We start from the raw sequence: 20,423 nt of genomic DNA, 5'->3' as shown, positions 1-20,423 counted from the left end.
AATACGAATCATACATGTATTGCAATATAAACATTAAAGATACCTCCTTCAATAATTTCTTCTATCCTAATTCTGTTTTTCTTTTGTTATTTCTTTTAGCCTAGTCATCCAGTTATCTACAGTTTGGTCAACATCGAGGAACATTTAGAGATTACTTTGGCTGTGAAAATGTCGGGAAAAAAATTTTCTCATATTTCACCTAATGAAGTAATTTCTGTTCTAAAAGAAAAACTGCCGTTTATACGAGAATCTATCGAAGACAAGGATATTGTTATTGGTTTTAACCCTTGTAAAGTTTCACCCTGCCTAAACAAAGGCTCATGCAGCAGTTTTTTAGAAATGAAGGATACATTGTCCATTGTGGATTCTCCCTCACTCATTTTCACATCTCCATTCGTGGCTCGCCAGTTTTTGTGCCAATGTCCACGAGGATTCTCTGGTTCAATATGCCAATATCAGCAGGATCCTTGCTTGCCAAATCCTTGTTTATCTGGTGGTACTTGTCATCAAGATGGAGTCGGCTTCCATTGCACCTGTGCCTCTCCGTATCAAGGAGAAAAATGTGAGACCGTACGTAAAGAATCTTGCTCTAGCTCTCCCTGCAAAAACGGAGGTACTTGCCAAGAAGCTCCCAATGGAGGATTTTTCTGCTTATGTCGTCCAGGATTTAAAGGCTTAGTTTGTGAGCAAACTGCTGATGCTTGTCGGCCAAATCGTTGCTTGAACGGTGGTACTTGCTTGAGTGAAAATTTAGGTATGTAAAACAAGTATAATTTTCAGCAAAAAAAAAAAAGCGAGACAGGAACTAAATTATATTTATTCATTCTTTAGTTTATATTGACATGTTACCTGCAAAAATCATTCAATGAAATTCGATGAATCAATTAACATTAAAAAAGCCCAAATGATAATAAGAAATTTCATATCTGTTTTCTTATGTTGTTTTTTCCTTTGTTAAAAAGCTTCAAATTTTTCAAAACTTCTGACCTTGTTCCTACTAAAAATTGTTACCAGCAAACCTTGTCATCAAGAAACCTCCACAGGAGAGTTATTTAACAAAGTCCCAAGTACTCATTAATTCAAAATTCTCCTTTTCAATTTAAAGTATAAATCACAAACTTTTTTTCCTTTCTTTTTTCCCAGCAATAAAAGTGTTAAGAACTGCCAACATATTTCTGATTGTTAAAAAATGATCTGAAATGCACATTTGAGACAGTGAGAAGCAAAGGGATGCAAGTGAACTTTTTAAAGTTTCGAGTAAAATGTGTTTAAAGTTCAGATCCTAGGTAGACTTTCATTGAATTTTTTTTCTAAATTGTGCTACAACAGCCATGGCATAGCTAGAGTGGGGCCGAGGGGAAGGGGGTCGCCCCGGGCGTCATACTTTTGGGGGCGATGATTTGATGTGGGAAAAAAATAAGGGGATCATACTAAACATCTATTAATGGTGGCGAAGAAAAAAACTCCTTCGAAAGGTAAAGTTTTAGTATGACTAGAGCAGTACCCACCAGAGCTACTAGTACTACCTCATGCCCTAAAACAAAGAGGATCTCCTACCATTTGTACTGGTTATTTCCAAATTTTTTATTTTCTCTTACATCCCTTTGTTTCTCTCTGATTTATTTGTTATTAACAAAGTTTTCTTTTGACGATACTTTTCTTTAAAAGAATTTGAAAAGTGATTACAACTCACTAGAAAAGTAGCTTATACACCTCTTAAAATATGGTATGCAGCATATTAATTTATACGGAATAACCTTCAATGTAAATTTACTGATTTTCATAAGAAGACCATTCCACGAATAAACCTCCATTTTGTGCCGCAGTAATAGTTCAAATATTTTATTAAAAATCGTAATACTTTCGAAAGGAAACATGCAAAGTATTTTGCATACGAAATCACACAAACGTTTGATTCCTGAAGCAGTAAAATTTTGTTCACATTACTCTTTTAAATTATTATTTTTAACGAAATATAAAAGCTGTCACGTGTGGGACATATGTCTGTTTTTCCCAAGAATAGCCCCAAAACAATATGTATAATGATACCAATCTGTAAACATAAGAGAGATTGCTAGTTTTTCTGGTAGCAAGTACATTCATCTTGACATTTTTTAGAGGAGTGAAATATATGAAATTAGTTAAGACTATAATGATGATCTTTTCCATAGAAAAAACTTAACTATTGAAAGAAAATGTGTGCCCATATTTTGATTTTTTAAAACGTTAGAATGTTTGACATTTTGAATTTGAAACACTAAAAACTTTCAAATTTAATGATTAAAATTTTTTTTGCCAATGTTGAATTTACATTTAAGATACAAAGCGCAGAAATATTCTTGATTTAATTTTTGAACCGTATTTTTGATTTTCATTGTGTGAAATACGCTTGTAGGGGCTTTAACAACATGTCTGAATATAACTTAAAATAAAATTAAAAAAATTGTGAATGTGGAATGTAAAAGGGTATTTATGGTACTTGCTTTGCCTAGCGTGACTTGATTTTACTTGAGAAAACGTTTAGTTAAAAACAGAACAGTAAACGATCCGAAATGAACAAAGAAAGAATAATTGTGAGATGAATACTGAAAGGTAAAATGCACTATATTGCTAAATTGAAATGGATTACACACTGTGTAAAAACAAAAATTTCGATAAAAATTTTAACTATTTTTCAAGCATTCAAAAAACGGCTCTGTAAAATATTTTGTAGCGCCATTAATAAGGAGAAACAAGTTCGATTATCCCACGTGTTTATATATCTCTGCTTAACGTAATTGTTATAAATATATTTATACGATGATGAGTGAAATATACAAATACAAAAGTGACGACCAGCAACAGGCTCTGGGCCCATCTAGATTGGTCCTAGTCAATTTACAATCCCCAGTGATGATCAATGGCCCTCTTAAAACTATCTACTCCTGTGCTCATTACTACCTCTTTCGGTAAGCTGTTCCAAGGTTCCACTACCCTGCTATAATAATAATTTTTCCTAATATTCATGTTAGCCTGAGATTTAAATAGCTTAAAACAATGACACCTTGTCCTCTTTTCAGTGCTAAACTTCAGCCCCATAAAATCTTTCATTTTAATAAATTTAAACAACTGAATCATGTCCCCTCGGTCTCTTCTTTGCTCAAGACTGTACATTTTTAGTCTTCTAAGCCTGGAATCATAGTCTAAATGGGAAAGTCCATTTATTAGCCTCGTAGCCCGCCTTTGAACCCTTTCCAATACATTAATATCTTTCTTAAGATAAGGAGACCAAAACTGAACAGCATACTCCAAATGAGGTCTTACCAAACTTCTATACACGGGCAGAAGAACTTCTTTAGATTTGTTTGAAATAGATCTATTGATAAACCCAAGCATCTTATTGACTTTGTTACTAGCTATGCTACACTGTTGGCTGAACTTTAAATCCTGATTTATTAAGACGCCCAGATCAGTAACTTTTTCTGCCTGACTAATGACTGAACCTTGCAAATAATAACTTGTACACTTATTTCCATGCCCTAAATGTAACACTTGACATTTCCCAACATTAACAGCCATACCCCATTTATCAGCCCACTCCGTAATATGATCTGGATCCTCTTGCAGCTGATTTGCTTGTTCATCATTTTCTACACTCCCCATAACTTTGACATCATGAGCAAAACAATTCATGTTCCCAGAAATATTTTTATAAATATCGTTCATAAAAACAATGAACAAAGCAGACCCTAACACTGATCCTTGAGGAACTCCGCTCAAAACCTCACTCCAATTAGAATAATTTCCCCTTACAACTACCCTTTGTTTCCTTCCGGTCAGCCAGTTTTTTACCCAAATGAAAGTTTTCCCTCCTATTCCTATATCAGCTAATTTGCTAAGTAGAGCAACATGCGGTACCTTATCGAAAGCTTTTTGAAAATCAATGTAAACAACATCTACAGGCTTCTTATTGTCCAAAGCCATTGTAACTTTGTCATAGAAATGTAATAAACTAGTTGCACAAGATTTACCTTTCCTGAAACGGTACTGAAAACTAGTCAATAGATTATTAGTCTCTAAAAAATTTACTATCTTAATTTTTATCTATGTTTCAAAAATTTTGCAAACCACCGAAGTTAGACTCACAGGTCTATAATTTCCCACACTCCCTTTAGACCCTTTCTTGAAGAGCGGTGTAATGTTAGCCAGCTTCCAGTCCTCTGGCACTGTCCCTGTGTTATAAGACGCATTGAAAATATTTACAATTACATCTGCTAATTCCTCTGCACATTAAACTAAAATTTTTGGATAAATATTATCTGGTCCCGAAGCGTTAGTCTCCAATTTTTTTCAAATGAAGTAAAACGTCATCCCTGGAAAATACAAAGTCCTCAAACTATACTATAGCTTGTGTCTTGTTGATGTCAACTGTTGAGATACAGTTATCGTTAAAAACACTCGAAAAAGAGTTATTAGGAACATTAGCAATATCACTATCGTCTTAAATTAAAATTTGGTGCTCATCAACCAGTGGCCCAATATGACTATTTCCAACTTTCCCCGAATCAGCGTATGCAAAAAACCTCTTGGGTTTCCTGTTTATGTTATCTGCCAGTCTTTGCTCCAACTCTCTTTTCTGAATCCGTACCAAATACTTAAATTTACGCCTTGCCTTACAATATTGGAGCCTATCTGTGTGACCAGTTTCATTAAACCTATGAAAAGCGGCTTGCTTGTAATTTAGGGCTTCTTTAGTTTCTCTGGAGAACCACATCGGCCAAATTTTAGTGTTGACACCCTTTCTCCTAAAGAAAACATGGTCCCCAACCATTTTTGCTAGATTTTCCTTAAACTCTGCCCACTGAAGATTCACATCACTATTGTCCAATCCGGAAGAAAAACTGCTTTCAAACTCTGCCGAAGTGCCACAAAGTCAGTATTTCTGAAATTGGGCACAAACCTAAAATTCTCTACTTTGTGCATATCAAATTTAATCCCAATCCTAATACTGTTGTGGTCACTATCTCCAATGTATTCCCCTACACATAACCCCTGAACAGAACCTTCCATGTTGCAGAAAACTAGATCCAAAATCATGTCCTGTCGAGTACCCCGAATCAATTTGATCTAAGAAGCAATCACCAATTACTTTCAAAAATTCCTCTTCTCTGCTATTACTATGGCAAAAATTATTCCAATCAATTCCTGGAAAATTAAAATCTCCCATTATGATGACTGACCCCTTGAAATGTCACTGATAATACTAAACATCTGTTCATCTTGACCCTGGCTTAAGTTGGATGGCCTATAAATGTTCCCTAAATGTAGTTTTTTGCCCTTATTGCTCATCAACTCCAGCCAAATCATATCAATCTCATTAGGCTTATCATTAATTACCAATTCATTGCAAGTTAAAGTGTCTCTGACGTAATATAAAATTCCACCACCTCTTTTACCTGCTCTATCTTGCCTAAACAAATTATACCCAGCAATAGATAATAAATCATCATCATTTTCGGTAGCCCATGTCTCGGTAACTCCAATAATATCCAACCTCTCGTCTATTATTATGCTTTTCAATTCTTCCATCTTGTTCCTAATACTACGAGCATTTGTATAAAAAACCTTAAGTCCATCTTACTTTCTCTCTCTCTCATTTGATGCTGCGCGATTATTTGAATCCCAACTGTTAAAATCTTTTCTCTTATTAGCCACCCTATTTCCATTTCTACTAAAATCCCAATAGTTAGTACCCTTTCCAATTCTGCTCCTTAAACCATGCCCCCCATTGCAACTTAGTTTTTTGATTCTGAATCCTCTAAAACCAAACCACTAACCATTTTGACCCCTGTAGAGCTCAGATGCAGGCCATCCCCAGCAATCCAATCATGTTTACATTTACTCCACGCATCAATAAACCTGATACTACGCTTTACGCAAATTTCATTGAATATCAGGTTCATACACCTAGCCTGTTGGTTTAACCAACTCCTATGCACTCCATATCTGGGAAGCAAACCAACCACTTGGACATTTGCGGAACAGTTGGTTGCTTTGTCCAACAGGGAATCCCATTCCTTTGTAAATTAATCGTTGTTACTATGGCCTACATCGTTAGTTCCCACCCACAAAGTAACTACATCCTCTTTATTAAATACCCCCTTCTTTTCAGCAACCCTATTTACATCTCTCACCCAAGCCCCTGACAAACAAATCTAGCCACCTTACGTCTAACTCTGCCTATTGAGTTTCCCACCTCACGCACCATTGAATCTCCCAAAATTAAACCCTTTGTTTCCCAGTCTGTTGCCTCAGCAATAACTTTCCCCTTTACCTCTGGAATATTCCCATTATCTAACATACAGCTAATGCCCACCTCCTTTTTACTAACTCCCCCCTTTTTCCTCTGGAGTGTTTACCCCATCTGCAATCCTACAGCCTAATGCTAACTCACCCTCCAAAGTAAGCATCCTAATTCTGATTTCTGAGAGTTCAACACACTTAGTGCAAAAGAAATCCTTCTCAAACTCATCCTTCCCCTTAAACAAGCAGAACATCTGACATAAATCACAAGAAATCCACTTGTCCCCTTTACCACTTTTAACCTCCTTCATTATGCATATAACCCCCATTCTAGCTCAAAATGATACACTTAAAAAGTCAATACAAAATGCAAAATTGAAGAATTAATGCAAATTATTAGAATTAGAAAGCATTGGAAGTAAAAGGTACAAAAATTACTAAATCCTAAGACAAGCAGTAAATTAAAATAGACAAGTTACACACTTAACAGAGCACTCAGGCTTAACAAGAAATCAGCACATTTTAGGCTTAGCTACAAAGAATATAAAAACACTTAAAGAAAGCAAGTAAATCAAAAATAAGACTTAAGAGCACAAATATACTTAATTATATGATAAAATACAATAAAAATACTGAAATTAAAGCAGTAAAATAAACAATTATAGTAAAAAATCACTTATCTCAGGAGCAGCAAAAACTCTCCCCAGCAACACTCCTACGCCCTCTATCGGTGAATCCATATGAGTCTGCTTCTGATGAAGTCAAATTTATATTGCTCTAGGTCTCACTTAGGGGGTCAGGAGGGTGCCCATTTGCTTTTGGATATTAATGTTTTTACATATACGTGGGTGTAGTTTTTTGATAAAATTTGATTTGAGTATGCTCTCTTTGTGCCCCCCCCCCCCCCCATAAAAATTTGAAAAACGAGGCTATCTGATTCATGAGCATTAGGCAGTATGATTTTTCATACATGTTATGTCACAGGGAGTAGATATTATTCCAAGTTCAGACCTTCAGTACATCTTACCTCTCCATCTTTTGAGAATATCTTTGAGTGTATCATTGAGCTCTTGAAATATCTCTTGCTTATATATCTAACAAGAATCAAATACCAAATACTTTCCATTGGTATTTAATCTGTTTTTTTACCTAGATTCGTTCATACGAAAAAAAATTAGCTTAGTGGAACATTTAAAGAAAAGTATTGTTGTAGTGTAAAGTTATTTTGCAGTCTATGTAAATGAGTGCAGAATACATTTCCAAACATTGCAGTTACTCCTAAATTAAGTTTTCTTTTGCAATTTGCGTCTGGTGTGTTCTTTAGCTTAGGACTATTTTGCATTGCCCAAGAACTGACTCTCTTGCTTTTTTCCCTCACAATAGGGGAATTAGAGATAGAAAGGGGGACTGTTTTTGAACTTTGTAGCAACGGTTTCACAGGAAAAGAAAGAAAATTTTTTATCAGTTTTTTCAAATCGAGTCCTCAGTTTTAAAAATTAATCTTTTATAAAATCTTACCATATGTGTTTTAAAATTGAAAATATATATTGTCTTAACTTTTTTACAGGATATCATTGTTTATGCACTTCTTCATACTTTGGACGGCACTGTGAGAAGTCTTCTTATGGATTTTTACCGCATTCATACATGGCTTTCCCCCCTCTTCAACCAACAACTAATGACATATCAATTGTTTTCTCAACGAATAACCCTAATGCCCTTTTGGTTTACAACTTTGGATTTCACACTGGTGGGCGATCAGATTTCTTGGCCCTTGAAATAGTGAATTCTACACCTACATTATCTTTTGGAGGATCCAGGACAGCGATTACCAGAATTTCTCCAAAAATTATCGTATCAGATGGAAGATGGCACAAGATAACTGTTATACGTAATGGAAAGGTGATTTTTTTTTCTGCTAATGGTTGTAAAATAAATATAAATATTTTTTCAATTATTTGAAATCACTATTTATGTTTGATTTTTTTCAAAACATATGTAATGTTGTTTCTGGACATTTCAAGCATTACAAATGCAAGTGTACTGTTGCAGTACTTGCATTATTTAAATTATTTGCAATGCTTTCTACATTTTTTTTTTCAGTATGCATAAATACGCCTCAAGTATGTACTATCTTTAAAAATGAAAAACTCAAAATTGTGTTGATTGCATTAGCGTTTTACAAGAAGTTAATTCAATACCGATTGTTTTTCCAGGTTGCGTCAATATCTGTTGTAATATGCAATGAGAATGGAGACATGTGCGAAGATTGTCTGTTAGGAAACTCAAGTTGTTCAATGTCTGCTACTGGTCACACTGGGTAAGGAAACATTAAAAATTTCATGAATATGTAAGAAAAACGAATAATAAACAGAATTATCACTAACTAAGCTTTTATCTTTAGGACTCTCAATTTCAACGGGAATTTTCTGTACATTGGTGGATTAGCAACAATAGATCCTTTACTGGAAAGACCTGGTCAAGTGTCATCTCATTCCTCTCATGATTTTGTTGGATGTCTAAGAGGTCTGTCTGTAAATGGTAGACATATTGATATGGCCACACCAATTAAGTCGGCTCACATTAGTCCCACTTGCAATCGGAAAGAAGGTGCTTGTGCAACATCTACGTGTGGAGAAAGAGCATCTTGTATCGACAACTGGTTTACTATATCCTGTCAGTGTGACTTTGGAGTGGCAGCTACATCCTGCGCTGAAGGTGAGTTAAAAAAAATTGTAACTTTCTTCAGGGTTCACTCTAAAAAAAAACAGTAAGGTGGGATTTCCCACTCTGACCGAAATTTTACATGGGATTTTGAAAATTGAAGTGGGAGTAGTTTTTTTTTATTGCTTGAACATTTTAGATAAATATTTATTAGAACAAAGTATTTGCATATCATGCAGCAAAAAACTTACATAATGAGCATAACATCCAAAGTTAATGCCAAATTTGTTTGCTAAAGCAAATGTGCATCTTATTATTTTAGAGATATAGACTAATTATTTTAAAAATACATTAACATTGATTTAGAAAAGAATCTTGATGATATTTCAATCATTTACTAAATGGTGTGCTAATTAAATGCTCTATTTATTTATTATATAAAAAAAAGTATTAATGCCTTCAAAGGAGAGAGAGAGAGAAAAAAAAAAACCCTGAAAATGGCACTTGACGCAAGCATTTTGGTGCAACTTCAACTCAAAAATGGTTTAAAAAACACATTTTTGTTTGATGCCACTCTTAGCAGCAAATAAACAAAATTCCAAGAGGTGTTTGAGCTTTCAGTAAACCCAAAGAATGAAACTATTCTCAATATTTTATTCCTGTTTCATTGTGGCTAAATTCCTAGATTCTTGTTCATTGATAATAAGATGGCAGTTGAAAAGTTTCGTAAGCCATTCCATTTATATTGGCTACCTTCTTAAAAGAAATGTGAAAAATAGAAATGTCCAAGTTGAGAAATTTTGCTATCTTTTTAACATGTGTCCACTATGATCAGCGGGTACAGCCCACAAAGTGATTTTTATTGAGTGGCGCAGGAAACGCGCGATCCCGCACCCTAGCGCGAACCCTGATTCCCTTTATTAATAAGAAAATCTTAATGAAAAACTGTAGTGAATTCTGCAAGAACTGATAGTGAAAGTAAACAAAGCAACGTGACACTTATCTATATCATTGTCTGATCCGCGATGGGAGGGCGAAACAGCGTCAAAGCCATAAGCGAAATGCTGAGAAAGAAAAATGAATGTTGTTAATGAAAAAATGAGAAGAATTGCCAATCCAATGAGTAATTCATAATAGTGACATATGTTGGCGCCAATCAGCAACCCTCATTGTTTACTTCCTCTATCAATTCTCACTATTGTTTTTAAAATGATAACACCAAACGGCAAGTAGTGGGTTATTTTTACGTTGTATTAATTGCTTTGTATTAATTGAGTTTGTATTAATTGCTATGATAAGAGGCATAGATGTTTTTAATTAAAATAAAATTACATTGTGAAAATTGGAGGAATCAAATTAAAATAGAACATCGTTGATAATGATTTGCCATGTCATTTCTTTTACCTTGTTGAATTTTGAAAAAAAAAAAATATTTGTTTCAGTATAAATTTTATTTTCTCTCATAGCTGAGAGACCATATAGCATTGGAATCGGGACATATATTGAATTGATTCCAGAAGAGAAACATAGAAGAATTCAACTGCTGCTTGATGTGAAAGAAAGTGCTCCTGAAAAGAAAAGTCTTTCATTCTATCTGAGGACAACATCCCTGAACGGAATAATTGTTTACTCGGGAAATGATGACGAAAGGACTATTTTACAGGTAAATGTTATGCAAGAAAACTTTTAGTATAAATTACAAAACGGCAACATCTTCTTTATGACATACTTACTCTTTCATAAAAATCAGCAATTTTTAGAGCAACTTGTGAAAGCTTAGAGCCATTATCATAATCTTGATATAGACTTTATGTCAATTGAACACACACAATATATGTATAAATATTGAAAATGGAGAAAAGATTAAACAAGAGCCCATCATAGATTTGCAATCTGATGAACATAGATTGTGACATGCATAGACTGTTTGTGGCTTCAGAGCTATCTAAAAGTTGTAAGGTTTTAGGCATTTTGCTTTCATCTCTGTAAAAAACTGCTTAAAAACCAAACTTTCTGTTCTACTTGTACAGGTACAAGTTTGTTATGAATATTTTTTGTATTACTTTTGCTTCATGAAAAGTAGGATAGTAGCATTACACAGTCATTTAAAAACTAAAAGAACGAAAATGAGGTCATACATCTCTGCATTTTTTTAATTCATTACTCAATAATGAATACTAGTTGAAACAGAATTTATTTTTCAATTTTTATAGAGACTAATATTAAATTTTCGGGTTTAAAAACTTCTTCACTTTACCCAAGTTAAGGCTCAAGGGCCTTACTCTTTTCGTCATGTTTCATTAGTCTATCAACTGAAGACAATAAATCTTTAGACATCTTATGCGAAATTATCATATTTCTTAGTTTCTAAAATATATTCTTTTAAATGCACAAAAATCGTCCCCCCCCCATTCGTAAACTTTCTCTCATTTGAAAACAACCGGTGGAGTAATAAAGGAGAGGAGTAGGGGAGGGGTACAGCATCCCCTCAACATTTTATTTTTACTCAAGCATCCTCCCACTTTCTAAACCAATGTCTTATTAATTTCAATAAGCCATTCTGTAAGCATCCCATCTCCCCGCCCCACCTTTTCTCCACGGGTCAAACTGAACATAAAACAATTTAATAAAGCGTGCAAGGATTCTTCAGCATGTCATACAAATATTGTCAATGTTAGCGCAATTTTTAAAATCAATTTTCAATACCAATCAGTTTTTATTTAACCAAAACCTTTTCTTTATTTACTTTACTTAATGTGTTCAAACTCATTTTAGCTCATCAAAGGAAAATTAGTGTTTTATTCCAAAGTCAAAGCCTTCGAACCAGTGATGGAAGAGTTGGAATTACCAAAAATCAACGATGGAGAATGGCATAAAGTGATTCTCATGTATCATCAGGGAAAATATCCAGAGCTCAACATCAGCTTGGATAATGCATGGCAGCCAATCAATTCAAAGCAAAAACTACACGATTTCTTGGATCCATATATTGCTTCAATTATGATTGGAGGACAATGGGAGCTTCTGGCTGGAGAAGGACAACTGCATGGTAAATTATCCCTACAAATTTTTTCTTAATTATTTTTAGTATTCTGTTGTTCTATTATAATGTGTAGTTCTCCATCTGAAAGGCATAACACAATTTTCATTCACTAATTAGTCCATAAATTTCTTTAATTTAAAGATTGAAAACCACTGTTTAAGAGTAATGATTATGCTGATGTACTTCCTTCGCTGGCATAGTAACTGGCTTTTTCATCATTAATAATTAACAGGTCAAAAAACAACTCAGTGTAAGATTGAAAACTACTGTTTAAGAATAATGATTAGACTGATATATTTTCTACGCGGGCATGGTGACTGGCTTCCGGGCAAAACTGCTCAACATTCAAGGAGGCATGAAATTTGTCTAAATTTTCATGTGTTTGGATAAATTTTTACTCATCCCCATTAATAATGAATAGGTCAAACAAGAAAGAGCCCAATTGAAATCACATAAATTAACTTTAAAATTCTATGATTTAGAAGTTTGAATGTTTAGGGATTTGCAATATTAATTCGTAATTTGTTGCATTTGGTCAGAATTATTCAGAATTATAATTCTAGTTGCATTTAATAGAATAAGAAATAAGGAATATATTCAATGCTTGCGTAAATAATTAAAAAATTTTTTTCAAAAATATTTTTTTAATGCTAATGCATGTTCATTAAAATTATTCAAAACTTTTTAGTAGGCTTTACTCTTAAATATCTTGCATTGTGTAAATAGCGTTAAAATTTTCAAGTAAAAATTTCGGCTAGGAATCAAAATGTAATGAAGCAAATGTTCTCTAACTTCATTGTAAAAATATTGTTCTATACCTGATGTATTATTTTTCACAACAAAGTAAATTTTAAAGTGTTTTGCGAAAGTTTGACAAACGTATCAAAAATAAATAGGATGGAATCCTTATATATATAAAAAAAGTCTAAATTATAAGTGGCTTGAAATAAGCCATGTTGAATGCTTTTATAAGCAAGCAGTATGGTAATGTGAAGTAAAGTAAAGTGGTAACATATTTCAGTTTGTAGTGCCACTAATCTGGCAATATTTTTATGTTACTAAACATGTAGTCGATTCTAATCAAAATTAATTACCTCTAAAGATCTAGGTATATGATAATACATGTCATTTTCAAAATTTGTTACTCATATTGTTATAGTTTTGGGTAAACAAAAATATTTTGTTTTATTATGAAAAGATAAAGTTATATTATTAACATCTCAATTATTGAGCCTTACTGTTTTTCAGTGTGGTATTTATTTAATATTAAGCATGCTTGCATTTTAATTGTTGAGTTCAATTTGTTTAGTGCATGTGGGGGCAAAGGGAATGAAATAAAGTGAAATAATTTATTTCATTTATTAATTCATTCACTTATAAAATCATTTTCATATTCATGCATTAATTCATTTACATGTACTTATTTATGCCGTTCATTTACTTTCTTTAACATTCACTATTTAATTCACTTATTTTATTTTACCTTCTCTAATTCATTTACTTATTAAATAATTTGTTTCATTTGTTTATTCATTTGAAGAAAAAATTTTTACTAATTAAAAAAATGTTTAAATAGTAAAAGATTAGGGATAATTTTTCACCTTTATTTGGAGGTACGAGGTAATCTTAACTATTTCACTTTGTCCCATATTGCTCTACTATTTGAACATTTAATTGACTGCATTGTAATATTATTGCATAAACTGTTAACTGAAAGGAAAACTATGAAAAAATGAGTAAGCCCTAGGTATTAGGCAACTTGTCCTGCTAATGGAAACGTGAACTAAGATACATATTATTTATGAGATTGTGTACAATTTGTATAGCCTTACATGTGTGTAAACAATAAACATTTTCCTACACTTAATTACATGATAACTATTTTTCAGCCGTGGTTAATATTTTTCGTTTGTATCAAATCAGTGTTGTTTTGCTTGTGTTTTGTTGTAGCTACATTATTTTTTTTTCATTGCAGATATTGCTGGTTGTGTAAAGCGCATTGCCATCAATAATGAAATTCAGCAAGAAAATTCTAGCAGTTATTTTAAATTGTATCAACATGGAAATGCTCATACATGTCAAAGTGAAGCAATTGGAATAGATAATGCTGCAACAGATCCTCTGAGTATTGGTGTCATTTTGGTCATCGTCTTCTTCGTTATTTTATTGGTTGTTATATTGATCAGTTTTTTACTCTTCAGAAGGCGAAAATTAAAACGAGATAAATGCACATCACACTCGGTGAAGGAAAATGGAAATGTTTTTCTCACAAATTCAACTGACCCACACAGAACACATGATTGCTCTGTATATGCCGAGACAGCAGGTAACGATGTTGTAAGAACACTACCAGAAGACCTTGGAGTTTTGCCAGCCAAGAAGAAAGACCGTGAACTCACTGAGTGCCCATCTCGCCCTGATATAATCGAACGTGAAATACACAAAATCGACAAAATGGAAGATCCACCACCACATGTGCCGCATAATGAAGATAAGTGTGACAACTACATGATTGGAGGGGACAAACCTGACCCACCAGAACTTTACGACTTTGAAAACGCTAGTAGTATTGCCCCGTCTGACATTGACGTAATTATGCATTACAAGGAATTTCGTGATGGTAATTACAAGAATTATAATAAACCATATAAAACTCAAAATACAAATGTTCCTAGTTATCATAAGCACCATAATCACAGACATAGTCCTCATAACTTTGAATCAAATAGAGAAAGTCCGAGAAACATTTTGCATGAACCTCTTTCTCGTGAAAATGGCCCTTCTTCTATTCAAATGAAGAACACACCTTTAGCACGGCTGACACCTCCATCTAGTGAGCTTTCAAATCAAGCACCAAGAATTTTAACGTTGCATGACATCAGTGGAAAACCACTTCAAAAAGCGTTGCTTGGTGCCAAAGGAGTTGGAGCAAAACAGTTTCAAGATCCTATGACTAATTCTGATCGCAGTTTAAATAGTCCTGTCAGTAATCTCAGCCATAGTACTAGCAGCATGCAGTCAGGACCACAAAATGTGAGCAAGCTTAAATCTAGAGACAATAGCATCACATTAGGTCTCACAACAGAAGAAATCAAGAGGCTAAATTCCAGACCTAGAAATCTGAGCCTTGTAAGTACTTTAGATGCGGTTTCATCATCAAGCGAAGATAATGCTGAGAAGCACAAACTAGCAGAATTATTAGAATCTAACACTGAACTCTTAGAGGCTCAAGATTCCTCAACTGATGAGAGTGGGAATGATTCATTCACATGCTCTGAATTTGAATATGACAACTACGATAAAGTACACAGAGAGTTTGGTCCAAGAAATATGATATTTTCTAAGCTTGCTGAAGAAGATAATGAAAACGATGAAGACTATGCCAAAAACTACGATGGCTTTGACTCTTTTCGGGGTTCATTTAGCACACTCGTTGCATCTGACGACGAATCATCAAATCCACCGCCATATAAGCCAACAAATAACTCTATGTTAGGTTGGGACTGTCTATTAAATTGGGGACCAAATTTTGAAAATTTAGTAGGAGTGTTTAAAGATATTGAACAGCTTCCTGATAATGTTAACTCATCTGGTCCAGGACATTCCCAAACCGATGAAGATTATGTTTAAATTAAAATTGTTTAATCTTAAGTCATTTTGTTCAGAAGAAAATTTCTTTCGCTCTTTCCAAGTCTGTACTCAGAGCTGTTCAATAGAAATTATTTTAAAGGAGAAGCAATAGTGTTTTAAAAGTAATGATGTTCGCCAAATTTTTAAAACTCTATAATTTACTTAAAAAATCACTAAATTTGTACATTTTCCTTGTAAAGTTTTATCACTTGTATATAATTGTATAAAATGTTTTTGTATTTATATTCAACTTTTTTCCATAAAACTGTATCTCCATTCTCATATTTTCAATTTTCCATCTACACTCTAAAATTTAACAAAATAGTATGAAGCTGTGCACATGTTTCGAGTTGTTGTGTAACTTCTTTCTGAACTAACGAAGACGAAAAATAAACAATCAAACAATTTCGAAACGCTAAATTTCTCTATTTTGAGATAAAAATTAAGTTTTGAAATGCTTTTGCATTTTTCTATGTACATTTCTGTTTGTTTTCTAAAGTAGTTTTGATACCTCATGTTTACAAGCTAGTCAGTACGTGTCAGTTCTGCTTTACATCATTGTTATCTGTTGTACTAAATTGTATAAACAAACTGTACAGCATTTGTGAAACTTAAATCTGCAAACAAAACTATTTCAAAGGTGCCATTTCACTTAGCCTTTCCCCTTGATTGTAAAAAGAGGAAAACTGCTTGGCATTTCTCAAGAAAAATTTGGAAAGTAGCCTTTGTTTTAATATTTATTTTATACTTCTTTGGTAATAGCTAATGCAAGTGAGCTGGAACTAGTTTCCCTTATTTAAGCTGTCTTTTGCTGACTGCTTTCTAAAAAAAGAAATCACACAGTCATATATTACTATTTATTTAACTCTCTCAAGTTTCTGCCAGATTGCAGTTTCCCTCTTTTTTTTACTTAACTCGTATTTTCAGGTGTGATATAATGGTATAGTGATCTACTATCACATAGTCTTATATAATTTACGTCAGTGGTAAATCTGTTGTTCCTGAAAACTCTAAGTCATCGCATGTGTGTGTTCGCAACTTTTTTCCCCTCATAAACCACAATATTGTGATTCAAAATGCAGGCCTGTAATGCATGAATTTTTATCACTTATTAATGATGCCACATTCAGAAACAACATTTGTCTGTACATTGTTTTACAATGTTAAATGTGCCATCTGTGTTTACATTCCCAGCATTTTTTGCTGTAAATTTGTATGAATAAAATGTTACAATATTTCTCATGACTGTTTTTAAGCTGCTTGTTTACACAAATTCCAAGCACCACATTTTATTACATATAATTCTCAGGGTGCCCACTTGGGGGGGGGGGGGTCGTGGCGCAGGCTGGGCCATTAAAATTTGGGGGGGGGGTTGAGGGGAGTTTCTCTTTTTTTGTGGAGGGGGGCTCTTGCTTTTGGGGATGTTTTGCGATGTTTAGGGGGGATGCACTCTTGCCCTTTCGGGAAGGGGGGGGCACCACTGTAATTCTTCAACAAAATATTAATTTAAGTAAAATTTAATATTCTCATATTTTTTTATTGAATGAAAAAATAATTTAGTTTAAATTTATGTGTGTTACATGCTCCCAATTCGTTGGGAGAAAATCATTTTGGAATGATTGAAAGCTAAATTCTTACAAATTTATTTATTGGGAAAATTATAAGACTTTTTTTAGAAGAATATATTTTTGTTATCTTTCAATAAAGATTTTAAAAAAACTTTTATTTATTAATATTACATATCATTCGAAAGAACGTTTTTTTTTTTTGAGTCAGACTGAATTTTCGAATTGTCTAACTTAATAACGCCGGGAAGCCAGCTAATTTTTTCATGGATTTTCTCATGTTTCCAGTCACGAAAAGTACACCCACAAAGAAAGAACAATTTGTTTCACTGTTCTCTTTCTTTCCTTTTTTTTTTGTACCCTTCAAAAAAGCAATTAAAATTTTTTTTTTTTTAACCATATATGAAATACCACCGACAATCTGAGTTTTCAGTTTCTGTCTCAATTTTTGAAGGCTGCATGTAGAAAAAGACTGGTAGTAAAATTTAGCCGTCTTTTCATTTGTCAGCAAGTTGCTTTTAACGCTCTTATTAGTCTTTTCAAAAAGAGTAGTGGTTGTAAGTCTTGCAAAGAAATAAGTACAACTGAATAAATGAAAAAAAAAATATTCAAAACCACAACAATGTTTACATTAAGAAATATTTTATGCATAAAATACCGTCACATCAAAACAACAGTAGGTTATCTTACTGTTGTTTCTGGGATTAGATGCCCTACGGTTGCTCTGAATCAACGATATAATGAAACAAATAAACTACATAAGAAAGCAAAGTACTCAATTATTTACAAATTAAAGTCGTTACTTTCGGTATGAAGGTTTAACTCTTTTCCTTTCGAGTATAAGATATCTTTTACTCTGGTTTCCGAATTTAGGGATCAAATTTTCAAAGTTGCTTTTTCACTACATTTTATAGAAATTTACAATTAAACTCCAAGAGAAGGATTATCTGTTTTCTGCGACCAGGAAATGAACTTCTAATCCACTTGACTAGCAGTACCCGCGCAGCGATGCCCGTGCTAAATATTTAAAGGAAGTCCGTTGATTAAAAAAAAAAATGATGCCCCCCCCCCCCCCCCCCCCGATGTGAAATGATAATTTTTTTTTGAACTAAAATGCGTACACACCTTTAAAAAAAAAACTGTTAAAGTTTCTTTGGAATTTAAAACTATTCGCCGAAACATTAAATTAGATTTACAGTTGTTTTAAAACTCTTTAGCGAGTGAAGCGATTTTTTTCTGCAATTTAAAATGTTTCGCCAAATAAAAAAGGCATCAAATAGCATCTTTCAAATGTATAATAATTCCGCAACTCTATTGTTTATTGCCAAACTCCGCCAGCAACCAGGCTATCGTAACCCAGTTGTTAGCACGCGAAGCAAACTCCGATTAATTAGCTATCCCATCCGTCTAACGAAAAAAAAAATAAATCCCATGTGACATTCGAAAATCATCGTCAGAAAAAAAAAGAAGAAAAGGTTGTATATTTCATTCGGTTAAAAACAAATCAAAACTTCCTTGAATTTCAAAACAATTCGCCAAAACATTGGACTACATTTACAGTTGCTTTAAATAATCCTAGACTGAAAATTAGCTTAGCGCCTAACGCCTCAAGCGACCACGCTACCAGCAGGCACGCAGCTAGAACTTTGTTAAGGGGGACGTCCAAGGTTGCACGAACTTCAAAAGAGGAGGCATGCTAAAGCAGAATTAGTAGCTCATATTTACGTTAAAAAATAAATCCAATTAAAACTAATTATGAAAATATAATTAACTGAAATTAATTAAATAATTGAAATTGATAGAGCAATTAGAATTAGTTAACAAAAATTTTATATTGAGTGGCAAAGAAATTATTGTCAGTTTATAAAATTAACATTAAACTAAAAGTTATCCCATACTAAGTTTCCAAACATGGATAGAAAAATTCCATCACATAAGCTTCCTCTGTTCCGATTCTTTGAAAATGAGTGATAAAATTCCTATTAATAAAAAGTTCACAATAAAATCGTAAAACGAAAACTGTTCTAGGATTTACTTGGAAAATGCAGGTGATAATTTAATAAAATATTAAAGCTTTGTAATATATTTCAACAAAATATGTACAAGTCATTTTATTTGAAAAAGTAAAGAAATCTATATCTATCGAGTCGAATGTATAACTGTATGAATGCTATATAACGTAATTCTGCCACCCTGTTCAATTTGAACAAGATTTCTGGCAAAATTTAACCACCCTCTCGACGAAAATATTAGCAAGGTTTCATTTAAAATACTTGAACTTGTTCTTTATTTATTTACATTTATAACATTCTCTTGATAATACGAAATTGAATGAAATTTCTAATTTTATCCGTTTTCTAATTATCACTTCTAACCATCATTTAAAAGCTTGAACAAACTAACTCTTTGAGAGACGGAGACTTCCTTTGCTGCAATCATTTTTTTTTTAAGGCGTATAACCGTTTATTTTTTATTTATTTATTTATTTTTTTTATTTTTCATTTTTATTTTTATTTATTTATTTTTTTTTTTTGCAACGAATTGGTAAAATAAGCTATCTTAGGATCCGTTATGGTATTTTTTTTTCCTATGGTATTTTTTTCTTTCTGATGGGGCTTCGTTAGAGGCTTTAGCCTTTTCGGACCTAGTGCGAACCACTGATATGGCATCTCGTCTTTCATATGCTACCATTAAGCCGCGGATGTGAATGACACAGGAAACTTGGACGCCAAGTTTTCACCAGATGGAGACACTTGAGCTCTCTGCGATGCGAAACTGCACGAGGGGTTTAATTTTGTCAAGCCAAATAAATACCTGAGAAATCTTTCACCTGGCGAGTAATGGAAAGTATAATGAATGAAACTAAGCATCTATGTACAGGGTGATTATAATTAAAGTTCCACTTTCAAAACGCTGTAAAAATAAAACCACTGGTCAGAATGACGTCAAACTTCAACGGAATGTTATCGAAGAAGGGGGAAACTTGATGACAGAAGAAAAATAAATAGTTGGAATTTTTAGCAATAGATGGCGCTGTAAGCATCATAATTTAATAGTGGTTGACTACACAAATGACAAATAAATCATAAAATATTACCTAATGTGTAAACTATACGTTAAAACACCCAGGGCCCGATTAAGACGTCGAGGGGCCCTAGGCAAAACCCTTTTTTCAGGGGCCCTTGTAATCAAACATTACCATTTTTTTCGTTAGATAAAGCAGCCATTTGGGGGCCCCT

At 33.3% G+C, this 20,423-nt stretch overlaps 1 protein-coding gene across 1 annotated transcript in view; it reads left to right on the top strand.

The window, feature by feature from the left end:
- The window catches only part of LOC129231044 (cadherin-related tumor suppressor-like), a gene marked incomplete at its 5' end in the record, with an annotated part of 42,470 nt that extends 25,647 nt beyond the window's left edge, over positions 1-16,823 (top strand). The window contains 7 exons of the mRNA XM_054865291.1: positions 100-754; positions 7,850-8,184; positions 8,499-8,602; positions 8,687-9,000; positions 10,413-10,609; positions 11,722-11,995; positions 13,965-16,823. Of these exons, the coding sequence (XP_054721266.1) occupies positions 100-754; positions 7,850-8,184; positions 8,499-8,602; positions 8,687-9,000; positions 10,413-10,609; positions 11,722-11,995; positions 13,965-15,619 (3,534 nt within the window). The remainder of the gene's footprint in view (positions 1-99; positions 755-7,849; positions 8,185-8,498; positions 8,603-8,686; positions 9,001-10,412; positions 10,610-11,721; positions 11,996-13,964) is intronic.
- Positions 16,824-20,423: the final 3,600 nt, after the last annotated feature.

This window comes from Uloborus diversus, chromosome 10, assembly GCF_026930045.1.
Source record: "Uloborus diversus isolate 005 chromosome 10, Udiv.v.3.1, whole genome shotgun sequence".
In the NCBI taxonomy this organism is placed as follows: Eukaryota; Metazoa; Arthropoda; class Arachnida; order Araneae; family Uloboridae; genus Uloborus; species Uloborus diversus.
Note: the sequence above shows the minus strand (reverse complement) of the source record. Positions and strands in the feature narration are given on the sequence as shown.